The 23588-nt window shown below is 37.2% G+C and overlaps 1 protein-coding gene across 1 annotated transcript; it reads right to left on the bottom strand.

Moving 5' to 3' along the window:
- Nucleotides 1-17300: 17300 nt before the first annotated feature.
- GPER1 (G protein-coupled estrogen receptor 1) lies at nucleotides 17301-21631 on the bottom strand. Its single transcript, XM_040589947.1, has 2 exons — nucleotides 20475-21631; nucleotides 17301-19166 (listed from the first exon to the last, which is right to left on the bottom strand). Exon 2 carries the CDS (start codon nucleotides 18735-18737, stop codon nucleotides 17664-17666), a length of 1074 nt encoding a protein of 357 aa, XP_040445881.1. The 5' UTR covers nucleotides 18738-19166; nucleotides 20475-21631; the 3' UTR covers nucleotides 17301-17663.
- Nucleotides 21632-23588: the final 1957 nt, after the last annotated feature.

Here is a 23588-nt window from a genome sequence, read left to right as displayed (position 1 = left end):
CAATATTCCACCTACTATCCTGATCAGCTATCTTGGCTCTTTAAAACTGCATGAATATCCAGCTGCTTAGCTTGAGGTCTGAAATAATGCAGGTTGATGAAATGGAAATGTGCTGTTAATGAACAATGCCAATTTCCCAGCTGGGATCTAAGTAGACCTTTCATCCAACTAATTGTGAGGAAAAAATGCCATGGCTTACTGATGATGTTGGGGGTCAAGACCTCAATTTCATGTGTCATTGGAGTCATTCCTCAGCACATTGGGGTTGGCGGGCTGGAGTGTTGGCTTAAGACTAACTGAAGGGTAATTGCAGTCCCTTCAATCACCTGCAGCTATGAGTGCCCAGTGCTGTTCTGCTGAGGTGGATGAGCAGTCTGTGTAGCAGAGAAGGCTGTGTTCCTTGACCTGGGAAAAATAATCTTTGATAATACTGTAAAATATGGACACAAGTGCGGTTAATGCATATGCTTTATACAACCTTGAGGTGTACTTTGTGCAAAGACTGTTGTGTCCCTCATTTCTCTTTGAAAAGCCTTAATCCTTAGAGTACAAGAATTGCTGCCTAAAGAAGCAATGTGGATTAATGGTCCTTCACAGACAGGGATAGCATGTAAACAATCAACACATTGAGTTGTAGGCCTTTCATCAGAAAAGGCAGATGTAACATAATTTCTGGCCAACACAGAACAAAATATCTGTGCCATCCCATATTAATGTTTGACCAGATGTGATTTCTTCTCATACAGGAGAAATTTTTGGAGAAGATCAAAGCTATATGGAAGGTTGTAGTTGGCCAAACTGAATATGTAATGTCAGTATGAGTTACTACTCCTAGTTCCATATAGTCTAATTTTATGCAATTGTGGCTAAAATTGTGATTTGACAGTATCTGTAATACTGTGTTTAACCACAGGATGTCACAATAGGATATGTAATAAACCAATTATTATTTTTAGAAGTCTAAACATAGAAAACATGCTTTCCCTATTCACAGTGGAACAAACCCTTAAATTACAACTCTAATTTTAGATACCACCACCTACTGATTATCTTGTGTGCTCTCATGCCATAACTCAGCCCTAGCGCATTGCTGCGGTACTAGGACTTCTACAATCTTTCTGTATAATACACGTGTTTGTATATTTCTGTATAAATTATTTTTACATTTATACAATTATAATAAATTATAATTGACCATGTATTCCCAAATGATGCTGTGCACCCCACTGATGGTATGGGAAGGGGCTTTCAGTGGAGACCAGCGGCATCATTTGGGATGTAAGGACATGGAACAGAGGCTGGGGGGGCTCTGCCCAGTGTGGGGTAGAGGGGTGAGGGGTGGGGGACAGGACTGGCACCCCACGGCGTGGGGAGGAGAGGGCTGGCAGGTGTGACCTTGGCTTGGGTGGCCGAAGGATGAGGAGGTGAAGGTTTATCTCTTCCCATCCATGCATATAACAGCACAGGGGGTTGCTGCAGTCACAGCTGGGGACCAAAGCGAATGGAAACAAAAACCCTGTGGCAGGTTGTCATGCAAAAAATACTCCACCTACGTGTGTGTTTGTGGTAAAGATTCTTGCCCTTAAATTACCAAGAGGCAATGGAAATATTTGTGCATATGGTATTTACAGAAAATGAAAACATGGAAACCAGTTCGTTCCCCTGGAAACCTTGTCCTGGATGTTTTCCCGTCCCTTCAAACCACAGCGTTCGTCTCTACCCAGCGCATTCCCTCAGGGCCGATCAGGACAGCAGATAACGCTGTGTCAGGCGCGGAGCCTTTAGGATCTGCTGGCTGGAAGGCACTGCCGCCATTCCCTAGGGAGCCGTACCTCACCGCGTTAGCTGGCGTGGCGCCCAGCCGGGCGACGGGCGAGCGGGCCGCACGGTGCGGGGAGCACCGGGGCTGGCCTCCCACCGGGTGTCCCTCGCGGCCGGTGCAGGCGTGGGTGCTTCCAGGGCCTGGTGGGTGCCTGTCAGGGCGCGGGAGGGTCCCTCTCAGAACCGGGCGGGGATCACCTAGGCAAAAGGGGGCGGGGCCACGCATTGCCCCTACGCGGGAGGCGGGAAGGCTTTCCAAGGCGGATCTCGGCGCAGAAAGATGACGTCAAAAACTCCTCCACAAGCCGGCCGAGCACTCCTCAACACGCGTGTTCCCGGTGGGCGTTTAAAGTCCGAGCCTGGCTTCCTATTGGCCATCCGGGGGATTGGCATGCTGAACACCAACCAGACACCTCCGTTCTCTCCTCGTAGCCAGTGAGAGGGAGAAGGCGGGCTGCGGCGCCAAGCGTGGGGCTCTGTTAAATGTGCAGAGGAGGCGTGTCTGAGAGGTGCGTGTGGGGAGGGGGTGAGGGGGTTCGCGCGCTCTGTGTTTCCTGCCCGTGGAGCCGTGTTCGTCGCCGTGGGGGGCGGCGGGCGCCTGGGAACTCTTAATGCCCGGCTGGGGGGTGCGGGCGGGCCGGGGCGGCCGGGCCCCAGGCGCGGTGACGGTGACTGAGGGGGTTGCTTCTCCCCCCTCCCCAGTGCGGCTGTCGTGCCCCGGCCCCCGCCGCGGGTGGGAGTTCGGTGCTGGGCGTGCGGCGCGGAGGAGCGGGTGGGTACCGCTGGTTGCAGGGCACTAACGTTCCTTCGGCCGTCAAAGGCACTCTGGGGGCTGCTCTTGAGAACATACTGCTCAAATCGTAAAACTTCCCAGTCACGAAGGCTTTCCTGGCTCCTCAGTAAGCCGCGGCGCCGGCCGGGCCTGACGGCGGCCCGCTACTGGCTGATGTGCCGCCAGGCGAGGCGGTGGCGGTTCCCCCCTGGCTGGGGGTGCCGGGGCCGGGGTGTGTGCCGCCGTGTGTGGCAGCCTAAATGTTTGTGATGGCCAAGTGTTGCGTTTGTGCTGCTACAGAAAGTGCTTGTGTGAGGTAGTTGTGGAAAGCCGCTTAAATAAGATTTTTACCTCAGAGAAATAATGAACAGTTACAACTAGATCTGCTTTCTGCAGCTCCTGCTCGCCTTCACCTTTATGTTGGCGTAAGATGAAAGGTAAAACTCCTGAGCCAATTCTTTAATCATAGTTTTTCCCCATTGATCTATATGAAAACAAGTAAACTTGCAGTTTAAACACAACTGATGTTTAAACTATCTGTTTAGTAATCCCGTAGGCTGACTTTGCTTGTGGGTATGTGTATGCACACATATGTTTATTAATGAGGTGACTAAACAGTCACATTAATGTATTTGAGGAGTGAGAGGTCTGGTTGGTGTTACCTGAGGCAGACAGTTGATCAAACAGCTCAGTGGTGTGTTATAACCTGCAGAAAGCACAGCATCAGTTATGTTATATATATATATAATAATCAGTCTATTACCAGGAGGGTCAATGAAGCATTTTCCAAAACGGAGCCTGATAGGACAACAGGCATCCAGTTTTCTACAGGAAAATGATATTCAAGCTTTACAGAAGTTAGGGCATGTAACTTCTAAAGTAAGCATGAAGAAAATTCTTCAAAATGGATCAAAAGTCAGTGCAGACATACATTTCGTAGTTAAGTAGTCACAAATAGTTCTCATACCAGTGTAATTGTAGTGTAACTCTGTACACAAGACTGACATTTAAAGTATATTAAAAAAAAATTTCTAATTGCAGTTTGGTGGTTTCTGTTACAGAATAGTTCTATTTGAGGATGCCAAAAATGAATGTGGGAAAAAAAGAAAAGAAGGCAGAAAAAAGAAAAAAGCTAAAGCAACCTGTGGCACAAAAGGAAGAGCTGGAATTGGAAAGTGAACCAAAGGAGAAGAAACAAAATCTGCAGGTAGGTCCTCCCAGTATTGACTGTTTAATTCAATAAAATGTGGATATATTGTTACCTGTTATGTGGCGGGTTTAGAGAGTCACTACTGAATCTGAATGACCTGTTTGATTCAGTTGCAATGATTCCTTGGATGTGGTATACCTAGAGTGAATGTTAAAAGCAGAAGATAAATTAAGCCACATCTGGATACAATTGTAGCAGAGTACATGATGTCTGTTTGTTTTGGATGCTTCTGTGAAAGAGAATAGGTGAGCAAATGTGGGTGAAAGGTGAACCAAATGGCTTTTAGCAACTGTCATATGGCAACATAGGCGTAGCTTAGGTTTTCACGTGATCCAGAGTGGTAGGAAAAACATGAAAGATGTTTACTTGGAAATCCTCTTGATTTTTGGACAGAATGTTCAGTGGCCAGAAGGTGTCAGCAGTCTCTTTATATTACTGAATATTTTATTAATTAATTTTATGAGAATGAAATTAGCAATATGAAGATTTTATTTAAGCAGAAACTTAAAGCTGCAAGTTTTTTGTGATGGAAATACATAAACAGGGCAATTTAGTTCTGCTGTTCTGAGTGATTACGGTAGAACATGGATCAAAGAAATATGACACAGTTTGACACTATTGAAGTGGAGAAGGAAAGGCAAAGGTGTTTCCCCCAGGAATTCTTGACGTGATGTTGAGCCCCAGTCTTAAAAACTTTCTTATGTTTCCCGGCCTAGTGTAAATTAGGTGTGAAAGCTGCTTGTTACTTCATCGTGAGAGTGTAGCTCAATTGAAATTTTAAAACTAAAAAGTAATACGTGTTATTTTGTTATTAGACTTTGAGCTAATTGGCAAGAATATTTTTGAGACCTTATGCATGCCTGAGTGTCTCTAGCTATTACATTTAGAGTTTGTGAAGCATACTATAACCCGTTGGCAATAGCTGTTCAGAGATCTGCAAATTCTTGCAATTTTGAGCTTGGTAGAAATGTTCCTAAGTAAAGTAGGGAAAGATGCAATCTTGCATCTTCATCTATATCAAAGCAAAAATAGAAAATCTGGTATTTATAGCTTAATAAAAGAGAATTTTTCTTCTTTCTTTTGTTGGGTACATACTATAGACTTTAGATTCACAGTACTATAATTCAATTTGAGTGAAAATAATTTTCCTGGATAAAACAGTGTGAAATTGAAATGTCAAAATTAAAACTTTACTGCCTGTGGCAGTCTGTATAATTTCATGTAAAAGTGGAAAAAATCCAAAGTGGGCTTCAAACCCCTGGCACGTGAGGCCTTCTTGGACCATCTGATGTCAAGTGGTAAGTTCTTAGCATGCCCAAATTAGTTTTTATTGGGCATGCAGACTGTAGGACTGTGAAAGAGAGAGCAAGTATTAAATGGAAAGAATAATCCTTAATACTATTGGGGAACACCACTAGGCACAACAGTTCTTAGAATTATAAAAGTTGGTGTCAGTGGGTGCTTCAACATCTATGTAATGTGAGTTTTAGGGAATACCATATAAGGTCTATGACAAGACATTTTTTTGGCATCAGCTTTATAAACTAAAACTGTTGATAGTAGGAAAGCTTAAGTTAGTAGACCACATTCATTTGAAACGGCTGTTGAGAATGAAAAATAGTAGGCAGACAATTTTACTTCAGAAATAGTTAGTGAAAATAAGCTGTTTACCAGTTTGATTGTTACTTTGCATGTGTACTCCCAGCTTTGTATGAAATACTTGGTTAAGTCACAATAACAGTTATGCTTTAACATGCTTTTGGTCATTAAACCTTGTCAGCATGGAAAATGTAGAAAACAAGGTAGAATTGATATGTGTGTACAGGAAGATGAGGAGTAACTGAGGCTGCAGTGAGTCTGGATGGTTCCAAAGAAGAAATTCAGAACAAAAGTAAAGGCAACTGCTGAGAGTTTATTCTGCAGTCTTACTTTCTTTATTTCTGTTACTTTAAAATAAGCTGGGAACTTGATAGATCTACAGAAATTCCTGAATCATGGTGACTGGATTCTGATGAGCTGTGATTGACTTTCAATGCAGAAAGTGCATTAAAAAATACACCTTTTTTTGGCATTTAAGTAAGAGTGGGTAGACTCCAGTTTCTCCTAAGGAGTCTCATATGTGATGGAAAGAAGTCAAAAGATAGCTATATAACACGTTGCTTTTGGTGGGAGAGAGGTTTCACTGGTTCATTAAGTCACTTTCCTGTGATTTACTACTTTTTTTTTTTTTTTCTATTCTAGTACAGCAATTTTAGTCTCCAAAGTGGAAAATGTAAATCTCTAATTGATTTTCTTATAGAGCTGCAGGCAGGCAAGTTGAAATGTGTCTTAAGTGACTGGATTTAGTGTACATTGATCATTCCTTCATGAAATTTATTTCAAAATTTCTTACCAGCATAAGACTAAAGCATTTTTCCTTGGAACTACTTGACCTTTCAGAGTAATCTTGATGTTTTATTGATTTTCATCTACTCAATTTCTTTTGTTTACATTAAATAGCAATGAGCAATTCAAGACCAATATAAATGTTTTCATGAATTATCTTAGAACCATGCAGCTCTAAGCGGCACATCTGTAGTGGAGCTATGTGGTATATGTTTTTACACTTAGCGTTGTGTTTTTTCTGACATGTTTTCATAATGTTACTGTTTTATTTAGCTACTAGGCAGTAAACCCCACATTTCAAAAATTGATTTTTTTTTTTTTATGCCTGGACATTAGTTTTACCTGTTTTTTAATGATTTTGTAGTTAACTAACATACTCGTATGTTAAACCTTCTGAATGTTCGAGTTTATTCTTTTGAATTGTCACATAACATAGGCGTAAAGAAAAGTGTGCCATCTGGGCTGGTGGTTTGATGTTAAATACTGGCTTCTTGAATAAAAACTTTTTGGTGGGCTAGGTCTGAGACAAATTAATTTTGAGTTCACTGAAAAAAACACAATGTTGTTAACATGTCATCTTGAAATAACAGAAGCACTAGAAGTGCTTGTTTGCAGTTACCCATGTCTTGCTTCTGTTTATGGATTTCTTCACCCTTTAAAATTTCAGCTGCTTTAGTGCCACAAAGCTTATTGAAACAGCAGTACTGACACTTACAACACTGTAGATGGGGAACAACATGTTGTGGTTGCTTTGTTTATGAAGGCTATTTGAGTTCTACCCAGAATGACCTTACTGTATCACAGAATCTTTTAACCTTGTAATTTAAGGGTAAATCTTGTTTCTCCAGTGCTGTTTCCAGAGCTGCAGGCTTTCTACATAACAGTAAGAAGTTCTTCCAGAGTTGAACATCTATTAGGCAAGACTCAAAATGCATAATCCATAGAAAACAATATTAATTTCCTGTTCCTTCCCCATTTAGTCTAGTAAACATTGTAGCTAAGGAAAATTACAATGACTAAGAGGCAGTCAATCTTTATAAATCAAATCCCGTTGTTCATGGTTGAAAGGTACTTTAGGTAATGCACATACAGTCAGCGGGTGTTTCCTTGTATGTTCGTTATCTTCAGCAATGGAAATCGTTGGAGGAGGAGGAGGAATCAACATTTTCCCCCGATAAAGGCAAAATCAGTGGGAAAGGAATTTAATTTTTGAGATTCCATGCAGATAGTACAAACAATGGCAAATAAACAAGTAGCTCATGGTGTTTCTTTAGTCAGAGGGCTAGTGTGCAGGTGCCCAAACAGTGATCTGTTTACTAAATGGAAAATGGCAAACTTAGTAGGGAGAGGGTTTTCCTGTTCAGCTTTTTGGAGGTTATCATAAAGACCAATAAGGAGTTATTAAGCTGGTATTACAGCAAAACAAATCACAAAAAATTATTCTTTAAAATAATTGTTTGTAGTGTGGAAAACCCCATAAAAGTGTGTTTAAGCTGTGGAGATAAAACATTTTGACATGAGCTTGGTGGGAGTAGCTAGGACTGCTACTTTGATACAATCTCTAATCTGCTTGTAATCAGGTAAATGGGGTAGTAATTTGAATGTTTAAGGAATGCAAACCAGACATTCATGCCACAAAACCTATCAAGCAGATACTGTAAAGCCATCCTTGGAAAGTGTATTTATTTATTTGACAACCCATTAATGCATACTAAAGCCTGTTGTTGAAATAATGAGTTGTGGATGATTTGCAAACAAACTCAGTAATCTTTTATTGTTCCACTAATTTATTTTTATTTAATGGGAAGCTTATCTTGTAACTATCAAAATAACTTGTTTTTTATTTTCCCATCTTAAAAATGCCATGAGGTTACAACTTAGTGTGATGTTGCAGGATTTTCTTCTGATTAGCAGTCTACCAATATTAGCTGTATTTTAGATAGTTCAATTGCAATGCAAGTAGTTTCCAAAATACATTTTTGATGTATCAGCTCTTCCTGCATTTGTTTAGTTCTGCTTTACTAGCTTAATACTCTGTTGCATGCATAGTGTTATCCAGGCTTATTTTTTTTTGTTTGTTTTAAGATCTTAAATATTGAAAAAAAAATTCCAAAAAGTTAAGATTTTTATTTAGGATCCTTACTTTAGGAGGTTACACTGTCTTGTACTTTTTTTTTTACCATTGAAAAAGTATTTCTAACATGCAAATAGTTCTGTACATATTATGAAGAGAAGATGACATAATCTTTCATCTTCCCCCATTCCTCCGTCTCCCCCCATGCCTTAATGTAACGATACATCAGCAGTTAGCAGTTTTCTGGTGATAAAGGGTGGTGATAGTTATTTCTTAAACTGGTGAAGTTAAATGTCAGTGTGGATATGTGTGCTCTTTTTAGTCTGCTGGTTTTGGCCAGTCTGTAATTGAAATGTTGGGCCTATTTCTCTTTTCTTTGGGACACCTTTCAGTTGAATTTTAGTTTAATCTTTTGTTTGTAATTTTTTCACTTGTACAGAGACAAGTTTGCTGGTCCATTGGTCTTTTTGGCTTGCTGTATGGTGGCCTTCTGATAGTGGGGAAAAAATTTGAAGCCATTTGGCATGTATGACTTTACTGTGTGACATCTTACTTGGTTTGTCTGCTTTCTTATCTATGTGGTATTCCTGAAATTAGGAAAAAGAAAACTAAACACCACCCCCTCCACTCCCCGAACTTTGAGGACAGCTGCTTATGGGACCAAAATATTTGTTTCCTGCTAACACTTTTTCATCAGAATACTGATAGAGTTGCTTTAAATTATTTTATTAAATGAACCATAGTTTTATTTTTTAAGAGGTAAACTTGATTGTGATACCATATAGTGTTTATAGAGAATAGTAGGCCTTTTGTAAACAGACATGTCTAAGAAGGTACAAAATAGTGTCTGAAATATGGATATGCATAGATTAGACTGAATAATTTTACATTCTTTTGAAAATTATTTTTATAATGGTAGGAATAGATTTCCCAGGAAAGAGTCTTCACAGCTGGGAAAACAGTTGCTACTTTGAAGATGGTTTTCCCAGGCGAAAGGCTCATGTCCCCAACTGTGTTTGGTATAAACAATATGTGGTGTATTTCTTACTTTTGTTTAAAGGAATTGTGCATTCTTCATTACATATTAACCAGCAAGAGTTTCATGCTAATTCTGGGTATTTACCTTAATCTGTATACATTCAAAGTTAATTCCTTACTTTTATTAATGTAGCCAGGGTATTAAAGTGATGGGGAGTTTGGTGGAGAAATACAACTGTCCCTTCTTTGCTATTAAGAGGGGAAACTCTTCCTTCTCTTCTTCGAGCATGTACTTGATTCTTCTCTCAACTCCCTTTCTTTACTTAGTGATGAGACTTTCCTTGATGGTTCTTGTTAGGTTTCCAGTAAAAATCCTTGCTTTCATGATTTAGCTGCAAATATCTTCACAAAATTGAAATTCAGCACAGGATTCCCACTTGTGGGCTGACTGTTGAGTGATGGTCTTCCAGCAGTTGTTGAAGTGAGGAGCAGAAGCTAGGTCTGCTTCACTACTTGTCACTCAGCTCCAGTCCAGTCAGAACCCTTTGTTCAGTTTTCTGCCCTTTGTCATTTATGATTCTTTTCTGGTTCAGTGTTGATGACCTCTAAGTCATTATAGAGGGAGGCATCATAAATGAAAATTGCTGGAAAAGGCCCAAACTGCTGAATATAGAAAAATTGGCACAAAATGTCAAAATATGTTTAACTTCAGTTAAAAAAACCACCTCCTGTTAGATGTTTCAATTCACAAAACACATTCCACTTGGCAAGGAGTTAAGTTGTAAGCTTGAAAGGATAAATGTTTGCTACATTTTGATATAGGATGAAGAGTAAAGAAATAGGCATTCAAAGGCAATTGTTCTTGACAGGGCTAGGAACTTGGAAGTCTGTATAATATAACATATTAATGCAAGCCTGATTCTTGTGGATTTGTTACTTCCTGTTTATTGCTCTTGGTACTATTTTGTTAATGTTAATGTGTTCAAAAAACCTAAACCAGCACAGATTTGGATATTTAAAATATGTTTATTCTAAAAAGCAGCAGTTTTCCCTGTCCTTGACAGAATGCTACTGCTTTTTTAAACAACGTGGGAGTCTGGTATAAGGATTTTTATAAAATACAAATTATTGTGTGTTGATGGAATAGATTAAAAACATAAAAAACCCGCCACGCTTTGGAGCGGATAATAGGGGCATGGTGGCTGCTTCCACAGTATGAATGAGAAACTAGAATTATTTCACCAGAAGTTTCCTCCTCCAAAATACCTTTTGTGTTTAGATGCAATATTGCGAAATGCATGAAAGATTAGTGTATATTTATGTATGTTAATAAATTACAGCATAGATAGAATGGCTCTTGGGTATTAGATCAAAGCCACAGAGATTAGTAAATACTTGGAAAGTACTTGTCTGTTATATCCAACAGGTAATTAGAACAGAAAATTAATCTTTTGACTTCTAGAATCTGCCAGAAATAATGAGGGCACAAACATGACGGTATTTGACAGGGGAACCTGTTGCTTAAAGAACCAAACAGTCTTTGAATGTGTTTACCTAACTGAATCGCACAAACAGAAGATCATCAAGCAATGTTTTATTGAATTTCTCAGCATTATCTTAATAATCTGTAAACTAGGCTTTTGCAAACAGCATATGTATATACACACACACACAAGAGAAGACAAAGCTTTGCTGCTACCATCTTAGTTTGAAACATGTCAAAATTGTTCAGAGAATGTACCAAAGACTTGGAGCTGCATCACTTAAAAAGGAGCAGAACGGTTACATGAAAGAGAATATCAAACCTTATGTGGGGAAAATACATACTTTTAATAACTGTCATTCTAGCCTACCTTTATGCTTTGTACTGACTCATAAATGTGAGTTATTCATATTTACCCACTTGTAAAACAACAAGGTGGTTTCAGAACTGTTCCACTGAAGGGTAGTACAGAGCTCACTGAAATTGGGCATGGCCTTTCTGTGGCCTTGGAGTGGACTTTGGAGCCTTCATGTACCTCATTGGTTGGGTCTTTTTTTTCTAGTTACTTTTGGAATAGAGAAGTTTTTCCTATTTTATTATGAAAGTCCCATCTTTCATGGCTATTCTTACATGCAAGTCTGTAGGTCAGTGATTTTCTAGAGGCATTTTTAATAAACTTATGGATTTTTTAATTGTTTGTTTTCATGGTAAAAGTTTACCATGCTTCATTTAAAACATGGTGTCTTCTTTACAAAGATTTGTCCAGATTAAGTCATGGTCTAGTTTGGGCTCAGAATAGGAGTGGTTGATGGTCCTGATTCTACAGTTCTTGGAATAAAATCTTCTGGCAAAGACCCAAGAGGTCTCACTCAGTATTAGCAAGAATCAAGAAGAGCACAGATATAGTGGGGACAGGGACGGTTTTCCATGTATCCTAGTAGACCCCTTGTTCTGGGCTGAGCATGCAGTTAGGTTCTGTGTGATCTGATGTCAACTTTAGCAGCACCTCTGCCAGCAAGTCTGTGCTTCTGAGCACGTAACGCTTCATCATCAGGCATCTTTACATTAAAGTAAGAAAGGAACATCATGTTTATCACTGTTCCAAAAGTATTAAGCTTTCAATATCAGAAGTAATTCTTTTTTTGTATTTGAGAACCAAGCCAGTTTATAAATTAGGTTGCTTTCTCTCTCAATTTGCTATGTGCACTTCACTCATGAACTAAGTATTGGAACACAAGAGTCAATAGGTTTCTATAGGCAGGTAGAGGCTGTTTGTCTTTTGTAGTTCGGAATGGAGAGAGACTTAAAAGGAAGAAAATCTTATTTGCCGCTTTATTACTGTTTCTATTGAGAGGATGCCCAGGAAAGGAAATGTTTGTGCTGCTGAGGCAGAAAACAAATCTCTCTCCATCACTATTAAGCAGTTCTACCACTGAGCTTTCTGTAAAAATAGCTTTAACTCCAATTTCTAAGGATAATTTAACAATATTCCAATAATTTTCCTGTTGCTCTAGTATGTCTTTTTTTCCCCCACAGTTTTCCTAATATTCTTCCAGAAAACACATTCCACACAATTTGCAAAGGTTTTAAACCTTTTCAGTGATTTTGCTTGTGGGTCAAGTGAGTTGGGATTTGCAAGCAAAGTTGCTGCTTTGGAAAAGCTTATTCTGTTGCATTAGATATTTATTTAGAGTAGGTATGTTTAAAAAGTTAGATTTTACTTTTTGGTAATGAACGGTTCAGTAGGCTGTTAATTTAGAACTTAAACTTCTGTATATACTTGTAGTAGACTGTTCAAACAATTTGAGAAAACAGGTTGGAAATTTGAATATGGTTTTATCACTGGGATTGAACAACTTAAGCCATTCTGAACACACAGGTTGTTTTGTGAGACTCAGATACGCATCTTTAGATTTTTGTAGTGTAATTCATTGGACATATGTGCTACTTCAGTTATTTTACATTAGAGACTGAGTTGAAAGTAATGAACTGAGCTTGCACTGTCTGAAGTTCTGAGAAGGCATTGCTCGTTTGTCAACTTGGATGGTTGGCTCAGTGTGCAACTGCTTATTCTTAGTTTCTGGCTGTGTCATACTGCCATGTGATGGAATGGAAGCCTAAAAGGAAGCCAAAAGCCAAGGGCTAAAAGTTTGATGTATCATATGTCAATATGGAATAGTTTGGACAATACTGCTGGAGAAAGGACTCCTAAATTATAAATAAGAATGGAGAGTGTTCAGACTTTCAAATCTAGTGTCTCTTTAAAGCTTTGCACAGGGCATGTACCACAATATACCCCGCTGACAGCAGAGCTTAAGAATGTACAGAAAAGATGATCTCTATGCATGTCTTAAAAATGACTTGTTCCCTATCTTCTGTTGTTGCAAATTTAACATAAAAAAAGATTAAAGTGGTGGAAATGGTTTATTTGTGATTATAAATAAATTATTTATTAAGCAGAATGTAAAAATAATATTTTCTTAACGTAAACAGTTGCTGGATGAGGAATGGCTCGGTTTAACTATGTACCGCTAGGCTGCTGTAGATGTAAATGGTAATGTAAGCGTGAACTTCTGTTGCAAAGATAGAATTCAATCAATTGAATTAAACAATGAATTTGGCCCTGTGCTCTTCTGTGATGAAAGTTTTAAATATTTGATGGCCTGAATGGGGAAGGTAAGACTCTTGGGGTGAAAAGGAAGGATACTGTCCCTTAGATTAAAATCAAACCCTTATCTTCATTGTTTTCAATCAAAATCAAATTAATTCATTGGTTCACCTTCATAAATAGCTATTAAAATTCAAACCTGCCTTCTTCATACACTCACTTGTTTTTCCTGCTTATGCAGAAACATGTTCAAATGGAATTAAATTATAATCAGGGTTGAACTTGGCATGCTTTTACTTATGGTAAACCACTTTCTAACACATTTTTTATGTGACAATCCTAACCATTTTAAGTGGTCCAGACAACCTTTTCGCTTTTGTAGTCTTAATAAACAGCTGAGAGAATACAGTGAAATCCTAACATTGGGGAAAAAAAAAATCAGTTAGCTTCTAATATAACTTGATGGGTGGAAAAAAGATTAGACCCTGCATTGTATAGTCAGTGAATTTTGTTTAGCTACTTAGTCTGAAATTCTAAAAGCATTTTCTTGTTAAAACTTTGTGCTCATTTTTTTTCCTTAAAGCTTGCCTATTTGCAGGTTTAGTAGAACGAATTTTTTTAATGCCAGATAAGCCATTTTCAATTAATAACATAAATGCCTGATTACATCGGGGAATATAAGATGAATCTCTATCTTTTTCATTTGATAGAAACAATATTGAAGAAAACTATGTTTTAAGAATTCTTATTTTTGCTTTTTTTAAAGATTTATTTTATAGCATATGTTGTCTTTTGGGATTTATAGATTGATTATTCTGAATGGTAATGTTCTGATTCTCTGTGGAACCAAAACAGGAAGGGAGGGATGACTTTTGCATCTTGCTCGCATTATGTCGAAGTATTGCACAGAATCTGTGATCGCCTGAGTCATTGATTCAAATTCCCTGTCACATGCCCTCAGATCACGTAATGCTTTTCATAAATGAATCAAGCTTTATCTTTAGAGTGACTGACTTTGCTCTTTGTAGATGTGGATGTGTTGTGCCTGCATATTTGGTGTTTAGTGTACCTCGCAAAACTGTTAAAAGGATGCAATGTCACAGCATCTCTTTAACATGTTAAAGTGGTCTTGAATAACTATTTTTCTCATATCTTTTTACACAGCTGAGGGAAGACGGTTGCTTTCAGTTTTATCGGGTTCAGACTGGTGCTAGTTTTTGCTGTTTCTAGACGTTCTATAGTACCCTATCTCCAAGATACTTTTGTGTTAAGGTATTATTTTCAAAAGTAGTTAACAGTTTCAGGGATTCTATATGTGTGTTTTTTAAATTTTTGTTTTTATTTCTTCTGTGTGCTTTTTGTCTTCAGACAAGAAAAGTCTGGTATTACTTGATATAGACTATTATAGCAAAGATTGTAAGCATCTGTGATAAAGAGGTTTTTAAATCTCATAGTTGTCGTCAGTCTGGCATTTTAGAAAGGTATATAGAATAGTTTCCTTAAATTAAACAATTTGTGAGAGACCAGAGAGAAAAGTAAAGAAGTTGCATCAAAACTCTTACTCTTATTTCCTCTTTCCCCTACACTCCAGAAAAGGTTTTATTTACTTGTGATCACAGTCTTTAATTTTACAGAAAACTACATAAAGCACAGGTCTTTTTGGTTCATGGATAAGTCATGGTAACGAGTTATTGCAAGATGATGGGCTGCAGAACTCATGTTGTATATATAAATACATGAAAGTTGTGTGGCATTTCTGTAAATTTTGTACATGGTTACTGTTAAAGAAAAAAATTTGGGAAGCAGTGTGCCTTTTTTTCACCTAGGAGAGTACTTTTAGTGTATGTTTAAATGTAGTCGTTTCAGGCACAGTTCATAAGCCTGTACCACAATATTAACAGGAGGAAACTCATAAGGTAGTTTAAATTTGTAATTTGGCTTTAAACATGCAATTGGTTGTTTCATGTTGAGTAAATACTGTTTTCTTCATACTGCAGTAATCTGATCTTTCCTAGATTTGACTGTGATATCAGGTTGTTAATGATCATGTAGAAACAAACTATTTCATAGTATGTATGAGCAGGTTTTTACTGTCTATTATTATAAGCTTCTGAGCAAAGACACTTTCTTAATTTGTTTTCTACAGTAGTGATGAAAGGAGTTCTACCATGGCATCAATCAAAACCCAGGTTTGTACATTGGAAGGAAGGAGCAGGGGAAAGGAGTTTACCCCTATAAAACCAAAATAAACAACTACTAAAATTGGGAAAGTGTATTTGTGTAACTCCAACAAAGTTATTTATTCATGGCAAGTGTCAAGATTACACAAACCTAATATATCTGTAATCTCAGATGTGTCTTATTTGGGCAAAGAATTGTATTGCCAAGAGTTATCTGTTCCTTCAGTTCTGTGTTGTCTGAAATGGCCATCTTTCAAGGTGTGATTAATGTACATTGGCAGTCAATAGGATGTGAGTAATTGTGGTTAATTCAGAAACTGAAAATGATGAGGAAAAAGGGCTGTGTGATGTAGCACAATGGTGTGAGATTTCTTGCTAAAGCATTTAGCAAGTCCTTCTAAGCAGAGAAGGCATGGCAGTGCTTGCATCTTTCTTGAGAGAAGATGTATTTGGTGTTCTACAGGGAGGATGTGCGTAAATGACATTTTTCCTTAGACTGTGACTAGCAGTCACTTGCAAATAACCAGCAGTTGCTGGAAACTACACTCTGCAGTTCCTGTTTCGGTTGCAAGAATATCTAGCTATCTATTTCAAATTCAGCCATCATCTTGTGGCCTTTCTGTTTATAGGTCAAGTCTTTTGTGGCCAAAGCTTCCACTAGGAAACTCTAAATATTTCATGAGAAATGAGTGGAATCATTGTTTTTGCTGTTTTCTTTATTGCTTAGTAACTTTAGTAATTGTTTTAAGTGTCTATGTGTAAAGATACTTTAAAATCTGCTTGTGTGCTAATTAATTCATATATGACATTTGAAAACAGGACTAAGCATCTTATTCTGCAGAGTTCTGGTGCTTAAGTCAATGAGCACAGAGGTGGAATGAATTTGTTCACTTCAGAGATGCAGCAAGTTATGTTTTAATGATCTTGCACACTGATCTCCAGGACCATTATAGCTTTCTCTGAACAAGTTCAGCAGTAACCTGTGCTAAATGTCAATTAGATTTAAAACCCAATTATTTTCGAGTGGAAATTAAAAACTATTGTTTTCAAGTAAGTGGTGCTAACATTTGTTTTCTTAGCATAATTAATCTTCAAATGAACAAAGCAACCAATGTGCATGTTAAAATCTAGAAAGACCAGTGGTTTCTGGAGGTGGGGATGGGTGGTGCACAAAGCGAAGGTCTGGTAATAGCTAGTAACACTTCCCATTACATAAGTTCTTCCTTTCTAAAAACTGAGGCTTCTGTCATTTTCATAAGCAATTTTTATACTCTATTGCAGTATGGGACTCTCTCTTTAAAGCCACAGCATTTTGTTCTGGCAGTCAAAATAGGCCTGCTAAATGTAAAGAGATCTTGTGTAACTTGCATTTAAAACTGAAGGCAGATATGAATGTACATATATGTGCACTTTTTTACAAAAGGCCTGATTATGCCTGTCCTGGGAAAGATTGTCTTGGACAATTTTAAAAAGACAGAATGAAGCATTACATTTTGCTTCTGTGAAGTTCTTTGAGATGAGCAATATAGTTACAAATTATTTCAGTTTCGATCAAGTACTGATGTAAACAGATTACATTTATGAGACGAAAACTCACCACTGTTAGATTATATTAAGATTAAAAAAGGTTAAATGTGGAAGACATGCTAGAATACAGTGATGATAGTACTATGTAGTTCTAAGCAAAGTGATTTATCTTAACATATTTGGATAAAAAAATCAAGGTTTTCTGCATCTCCACATCAATAAGTGGTAATGATTTCCCCCCACTGTTATGGCAGCTATGTTATTTCAGTGGAAATATCTTATATACACCAGCAAAGTAGCATCTCTGAAAATCGGGTTACATCTAGAGTCTTCCTAACTTGATAAAATTTTCTTCTATATTGTCATTTGTAAATGTATAATACAGAATAAAGCTCCTTCAGTGCTCAGCTTTTAATAATCCTGTTCATAATTAAATACAAATCTGACTAAAACATTCTTCTACATTAAAGTCTTGTCATAAAAACATTTTGAATATAATCCTTCAATACCCAGTAGAGCAATACAATACATATATGTACACGAACACTTTTTTCTGTTAGTAGCAAGTATTTGTTCACTATTTGCACAATTCCACAATTGTATGCTTTATACAACCACTACTAAATCAGACTTCTGATTGCTCATTACTGTCAGGAATAACAGATGTTAAGGCAGCCTGACAAAAGCGATGTAATGTTGACATTTTTGTTTTCTGTTCAATATACAGTCGCAGTTTGTCTCGGAAAGTTTCCCCTAAAAAACTGTAAATTAAGGGGTTCAAACAGCTATTAGAAAAAGCTGCTAGGTTCACAATATGTCCTGTTAAAGGATAATCGTGTCTGAAGGATGGGCTGCTTGAAGAGACAGACTCACTTTTCTTTTGAAGAAGTTGAACACTAATGAAGACATTTTCAGGTAGCCAGCAGATAAAGAAAACCAAGACAACAACAAAAATCATTCGAAGAGCCTTTTGTCGCCGCAGACGAAGACTCCTATGCTTGTGTGCTTTTATAAGAACTCGAACAATTAATGAGTAACAAAGACCAATTATCACAAAGGGGATAATAAACCCCAAGGTTATTTCTAGCCACTGGATTTCTTTTACATCTGCAAAACAAAAATAGACCTCTCCGGTGTGTTGTAAATGCACAGCTGTAAATGGAACTAGTGCTGCAGAAATAGACGCCATCCATATGAGACCACAGCTTAATCTAGCATGTTGCATAGTACGAAATATGTTGGACCTCATTACTTTTGCCAGTGCTATGTATCTGTCAAAACTCATCCATGTCAGAAAGAAAATGCTGCTATACATGTTGATCTGAAGGAATAAAGACATGAAGGTACAAATAATAGTGATATCATAATACTTTTCATCAAGATTAAAAACCTCAATGAGAGAATCGGCAACCAAAATGAGATCAGCTACTGCAAGATTTATGAAGTAAAGGTCTGGAATAGTCATTTTTTCACGAAAGCTTATGTTGACAACCAGTATCAGAATGTTTCCTACAAAACCAATAGGAAAAAGAAATATGGTGTAAAGACATGATAAGAAAAGACCAATAACATATTGTTGGTGTTCTGATTTATCAGCTAATTGAGAAGTTATGCTTTCATTACACAAATGTGATCCATTTAGGTTAAAAGTTGTGCTGTTACATAAAACAGGTGATATTGAGGCAGAATAAATTTCCATGGTTAAAATATCTGCAGAAAAGATATTGGTACTCACAGTTTGGTGGTAATGCCAAAACAATCAGATTTTGGGTTGTTTTCAACTAAGTTCATAGTAAACATTTTGATTGAAGTGGAAAAAGATGTACACTTTTGTATAGGAATTAAAACTCTCTAGAAGTCAAATTAATTAGTCTTAAAATTGACTGAAATATAACAGTGCAAATAGTAAATTTCTTAATTTTTTTTACAGGACACTATATACATTGCAAATGAGAAAATTTGCAGTTCCTGTATGCCTTAAGATCATGTAGGAATCTTTTTAGCATTATGGTACTTGGATCTCTTTAATAAAAGCTTTTCATCAACAGTGTTTCTTCATGCAGGTTGGAAGGTGGTAGAATTTTAGCTCCATTTGTTTTCTTTTAATAATCAAAGAACATCCTTGGACCTGCAATTTGCAAATGGAAAACAATTAATCTCATATGCCGGCTTTGTACCATGTACCATATGCTTCTGCTAACAACTTACATAGCTGAGGTTGCAGGAAACATCATGTTTGACTATATATACAAAGGTTCTGTTAAAAGAATTTAAATTTGTTCTAGATGATAATATATTGTGAAGGCAGATCTGTTAAAATTCTGTATACCCTTCAGGGATTCAGTATTGGAAAATGCAGAAATATAGAAAATCAGATGAGTGACCTTAGCCTACTAAAGAAAAACTTTTTACATATATATATATTTGTTTCATCATCAGCTTGTAAGGCTGTTAAGTAGAGAGTCTGTGGCTGAGGGCAATGGAGATGAAAAGCAGTTAGTTCCTCCTGCTTTCAGTGAAAACGCAAGTTTTAGAAATGAAAGTAATAGAAGCAGCATATTGATTTACACCAACAGTATTATACTCAATTTGCTTTTCTTTGTGATTAATTATGCTGCACTGACTTCCGGATAGGAATGGAAAATACCAGTTATCTGATTTGTTTACTTAAAAATGTTGAATGCTATGGATGTGAAGCATTGCTGGGAAGTTTATTTAAAAGAAAAAAATGCCTAGGTAGAAGACACCCAAAACAAAAAAGCAAGAAAATTATTTTGTGTTAAATTTTAAAAATTTTGAATTGCTTTAATCTTCATCTTGCTACCAAAACCTTGATTTTAATTGCACTAAAACATGTTTTTAAAAGTTTAATTGTTTACTAGTAAAATTCATGCATGTTTCCACGTTTTAATGAATTAAATCATGCTGGTGTATGGTCTGGGGGAGAAAGAGGAGCAGACCACTAATGGAGTAGGAGTGTTAAGAGTATTTCCAGTCAGAAATACAGCTCTGCGTGTGCTTAAATGTGTCCAGGTTACCAGAAGTAGCTAGCAGATACTTAAAAATAATGGTTCCAAAGCTCTTATTCCTTAATGAAACAGGCATAAGTACACAGTAGCTGTTGCCATGGTTTGAATAATTTTCGTTATGTAAATCTTTATGCTAAAATATTAATATGAAATGACACATTTGAAGAAGGTTCAGTGTTTGGTTCAAGCAGCTATGGAAGTCAGACATTAAGTGTTTTATGTAACATCTTTTTATTTTTTAATATAGTGGTAAAACTGCTTTGAATACAATAACAGATAACAGTCTAAGCAACTGATTTTAAACAGTCAGTCCGTGGTCAGATTTTAACCACATTTGAAAGGCTACCAAAAGCTAAGCAGTTACAAGCATAACAGGTAACCATGTACTGTGAAACACTTTATTTTACCTTAATTCCATTTCTTCAGAGCTGATTTTCCTCCAGACAACAGAAGGCTGGCTCTTGCTCCGATACGTGCTTAATGGATGTGTCAACTTCGACTGTTCTGTCAGTAAAAACTTGTATTTAGGTGTGCAAAGCTGCAGTGAATGCCACCTGTTGACGATTCATCAGTAAAAAAAATAATCATATAATGTCTATTCGGTTTTAAAACATCTTAAATAAAGGATAGTTTACGACAGCAAAATGCAGATCTTGCTGCATGTCCTTGGCAATAAAACAAGCTTTATAGATTCCCAGGGTTGTTCTAATTTGTGTGCAGTTGAAGTGCTGCTGAACAGCCTTATAAGGCTAGAATTAACCCTGTTTCTGCTGGTTTCTTTTTGACTAGAACTAGACAAGCATCTTTTCTCTCATATTTGTCAGTTTCATTTTGCCTAATGTTTATTTCACCCTCCTTTCTGCCTTTAGCATTTTTTCAAGTTACACAGTCCATTCAAACCTACAGCTCAGCTGATCAAAAATTAAGAGATTTATTTGTAAATTGTAAGTAAACATATTTTACTTTAATATAAAGCAATAATTAGTTATGCATGGTATTTTTTAAAAGCCTCTGAACAATCTGAAGAGAGGATTTGATTGGGAGAAACCTAGCAGCAGAGAAGGGTCATTTGCTAAGCTGACAATACAAATTTCAGTTTTCCTACCTTCAAGTCGATCCCCCTTTGCCTGTTTGAATTTAAATTTTCAGGTATACATGGTCATCCTCACACTTCTTAGAATTGCTCAGTTCAAAATCACATGGATAAAATAAGCTTATTTTGCAGAGAATGTGGAGCTTTGGTCTTGCATAAACCCACCAGTACTGCAGGTGGAGTTTTGCATTTCATCTGTAGGGGGGAAAAAACTACTTGACATTTCCAGAAACACCACCTGCTGGTGGCTACAATTCTTAGAACCGAAAGAAAGTTAAACCTTTCTTTCGCATAGAAGCAAAATACTTCTTGTAAGTTGCTTTTTAAGATTATATTGATCTGATACCTGAATGTTAAGTGCCAGTTGTGAATATGCTGTACATTGATGCAGCATTTTCCTGCTACTGGAATAAGATGGATTGGATCTGTGCATTTAGGATTTCAAGATTACAATGTTACGGTTTCAGAAATGTGGAGTAAGTGATTAATTAGCATGTCACTATAATGGATGCATTACATCTATTACAGTGGTCAAATAGTTCTAGATTACAAAAGATCTCATCTGTAGAAAAGTGAAGCAAAAATTCTTTACGCAAGTGGCTTTGGGAGTAGAAGGCACTTTGCCTTCTAGTGCCATTGAAGCAAATACATTATTTGCTGGATTTTGTTTTTTTCTTGTAGTGTGCTGTGCATAGGAGCACAGGATTTTGGCAGTGTTACTAAAAATGCTCTTTAAGATGTTTTTATAGGATGGCTCTTCATAAATAGTTTTGGAATACATTTTTTAGCTTAAAAGAAAATTTGTGCTGGTAAAGATTTTCTGAACAAATGACTTCCACTGTGTGTGGAATGGCTTTCTGGAGTGGCTTTCTACAGGGTTATGAGGACAGAGAACTGAAAGCGTTTTGCTTTGAGGCGTGTATAAAAATGATTGCGTTCTAGGATTGGAATAATTGTAATGTTAGAAAAATCTTGTGATACTAGCTTTGAAGGTCTTAATTTTTTGCTGTCCTAAAGAACAGGATTATAAAGAGTCTTTGTTGTTGTTTGTTGATCATGTGGTTTTGCTGTACTTAATTCTGTCCTTCAGAGCTTTCACTGATCTTGTAAGGGCCAGAAGGATTTTTTACTTTCCTTTATGAATAATGTTAGCTTCTTGGTGTTAGTTGTTTGTAATTATGGGGCCCTGGATTTAATAATCAGCTGGTCTGACTGTCCTTGGTTTTTCTAGCTGAATATCAGCTGATCTGCTATTAAAATGTCTAACTGTGAGTGCTAATTTTCTTGTTTGAGTTCATGATAAGAAATAAGTTGCTTTGTCATACTTCCAGAATTGTTAGGAAGTTCTCTTTTGAAAGACCCGTGAAGCAGCTGTTTTTCCTGCTAGCAGAACTACGAAGCATAAGAGGACAAATCTAGTGTTATTATATTTTAATTAGTGAGTTCTGTATTTCACTAAATATTTTATAAGATGATCATATGAATCTTCTGAATTCTGTTTCCTAAAACAGATGACAACATCTTCAGGCTCTTGTTTATGCAGTCAAATTATCGTTGCTTATTAAGATAAATTAATTTCACTATTCATCACTTCCATATTCCAGAAAATGCTTTAAACTAATTTTAGCAGCTGCTGAACATTGTACCCTTTCTCTTTCCCTGTCAGTTGCTGATACTCCATGTGATGTTATAGGGAGTGCCTTAAGGACCAATAGTCACAGTTGTGGCAGTATTAAGTTACACAGTATTGTAGTTGCACCTGTATGTACCTTACCTTGATTGTTGCTCAGAACATGTGTGAAAGCAACCAGTGTGATAGCATTCATATAATGTCAGACCTCAGCAATCCAGCTTGTAAAGTTTTCCTAGCAGCTTACTTTTACATCTGTAGTAGTCAACTTGTAAAACACTGTATATCTCAAACATGTCTAACACCATAGCATCTTTAAGGAATACTAGTGTAATTGTCTATGATGTACTTAGGTATACCAAGAGGCTTAAAGTGGGGTATAATAGAAGATATTCTACGTAATTTAACAGACTTCAACATACGTACCTCTATGGTGTTGCAAAGAGGTGGAAGCTGAGGAGGAAGAAAGTGGGAGGTGTGAGTGGGAGGCCACTCCAGTGGGATGATAAGCAGGGTAAGCCCTGTAGGATGTAAGAGCTGTTGGACTCTCAGAAGTGTGGAAGTGTGTTGGGTGTGAAGCTGTTGGGTTTTGGGGAAATTAGATCAGGATCAGGGTGTATAAAGCTGAAAAAAGTAAGGTACTGTATTGTATGGAAGAGGAAGGAAGCATAAATTAAAATTGTTATCTGAATGCTATAGTGTAATATAACCATATGAAGAAGAAATAAGACTTGTGTAAGAATCTCTGCTGAAATTGTCTCCAGAGGAAATACAGATGCTGTTGTAACGTTCCTGAAG

The sequence above is a fragment of the Falco naumanni genome, chromosome 4, assembly GCF_017639655.2.
Source record: "Falco naumanni isolate bFalNau1 chromosome 4, bFalNau1.pat, whole genome shotgun sequence".
Taxonomy (NCBI): domain Eukaryota; kingdom Metazoa; phylum Chordata; class Aves; order Falconiformes; family Falconidae; genus Falco; species Falco naumanni.
This window is presented reverse-complemented; position numbering and strand designations above follow the sequence as displayed.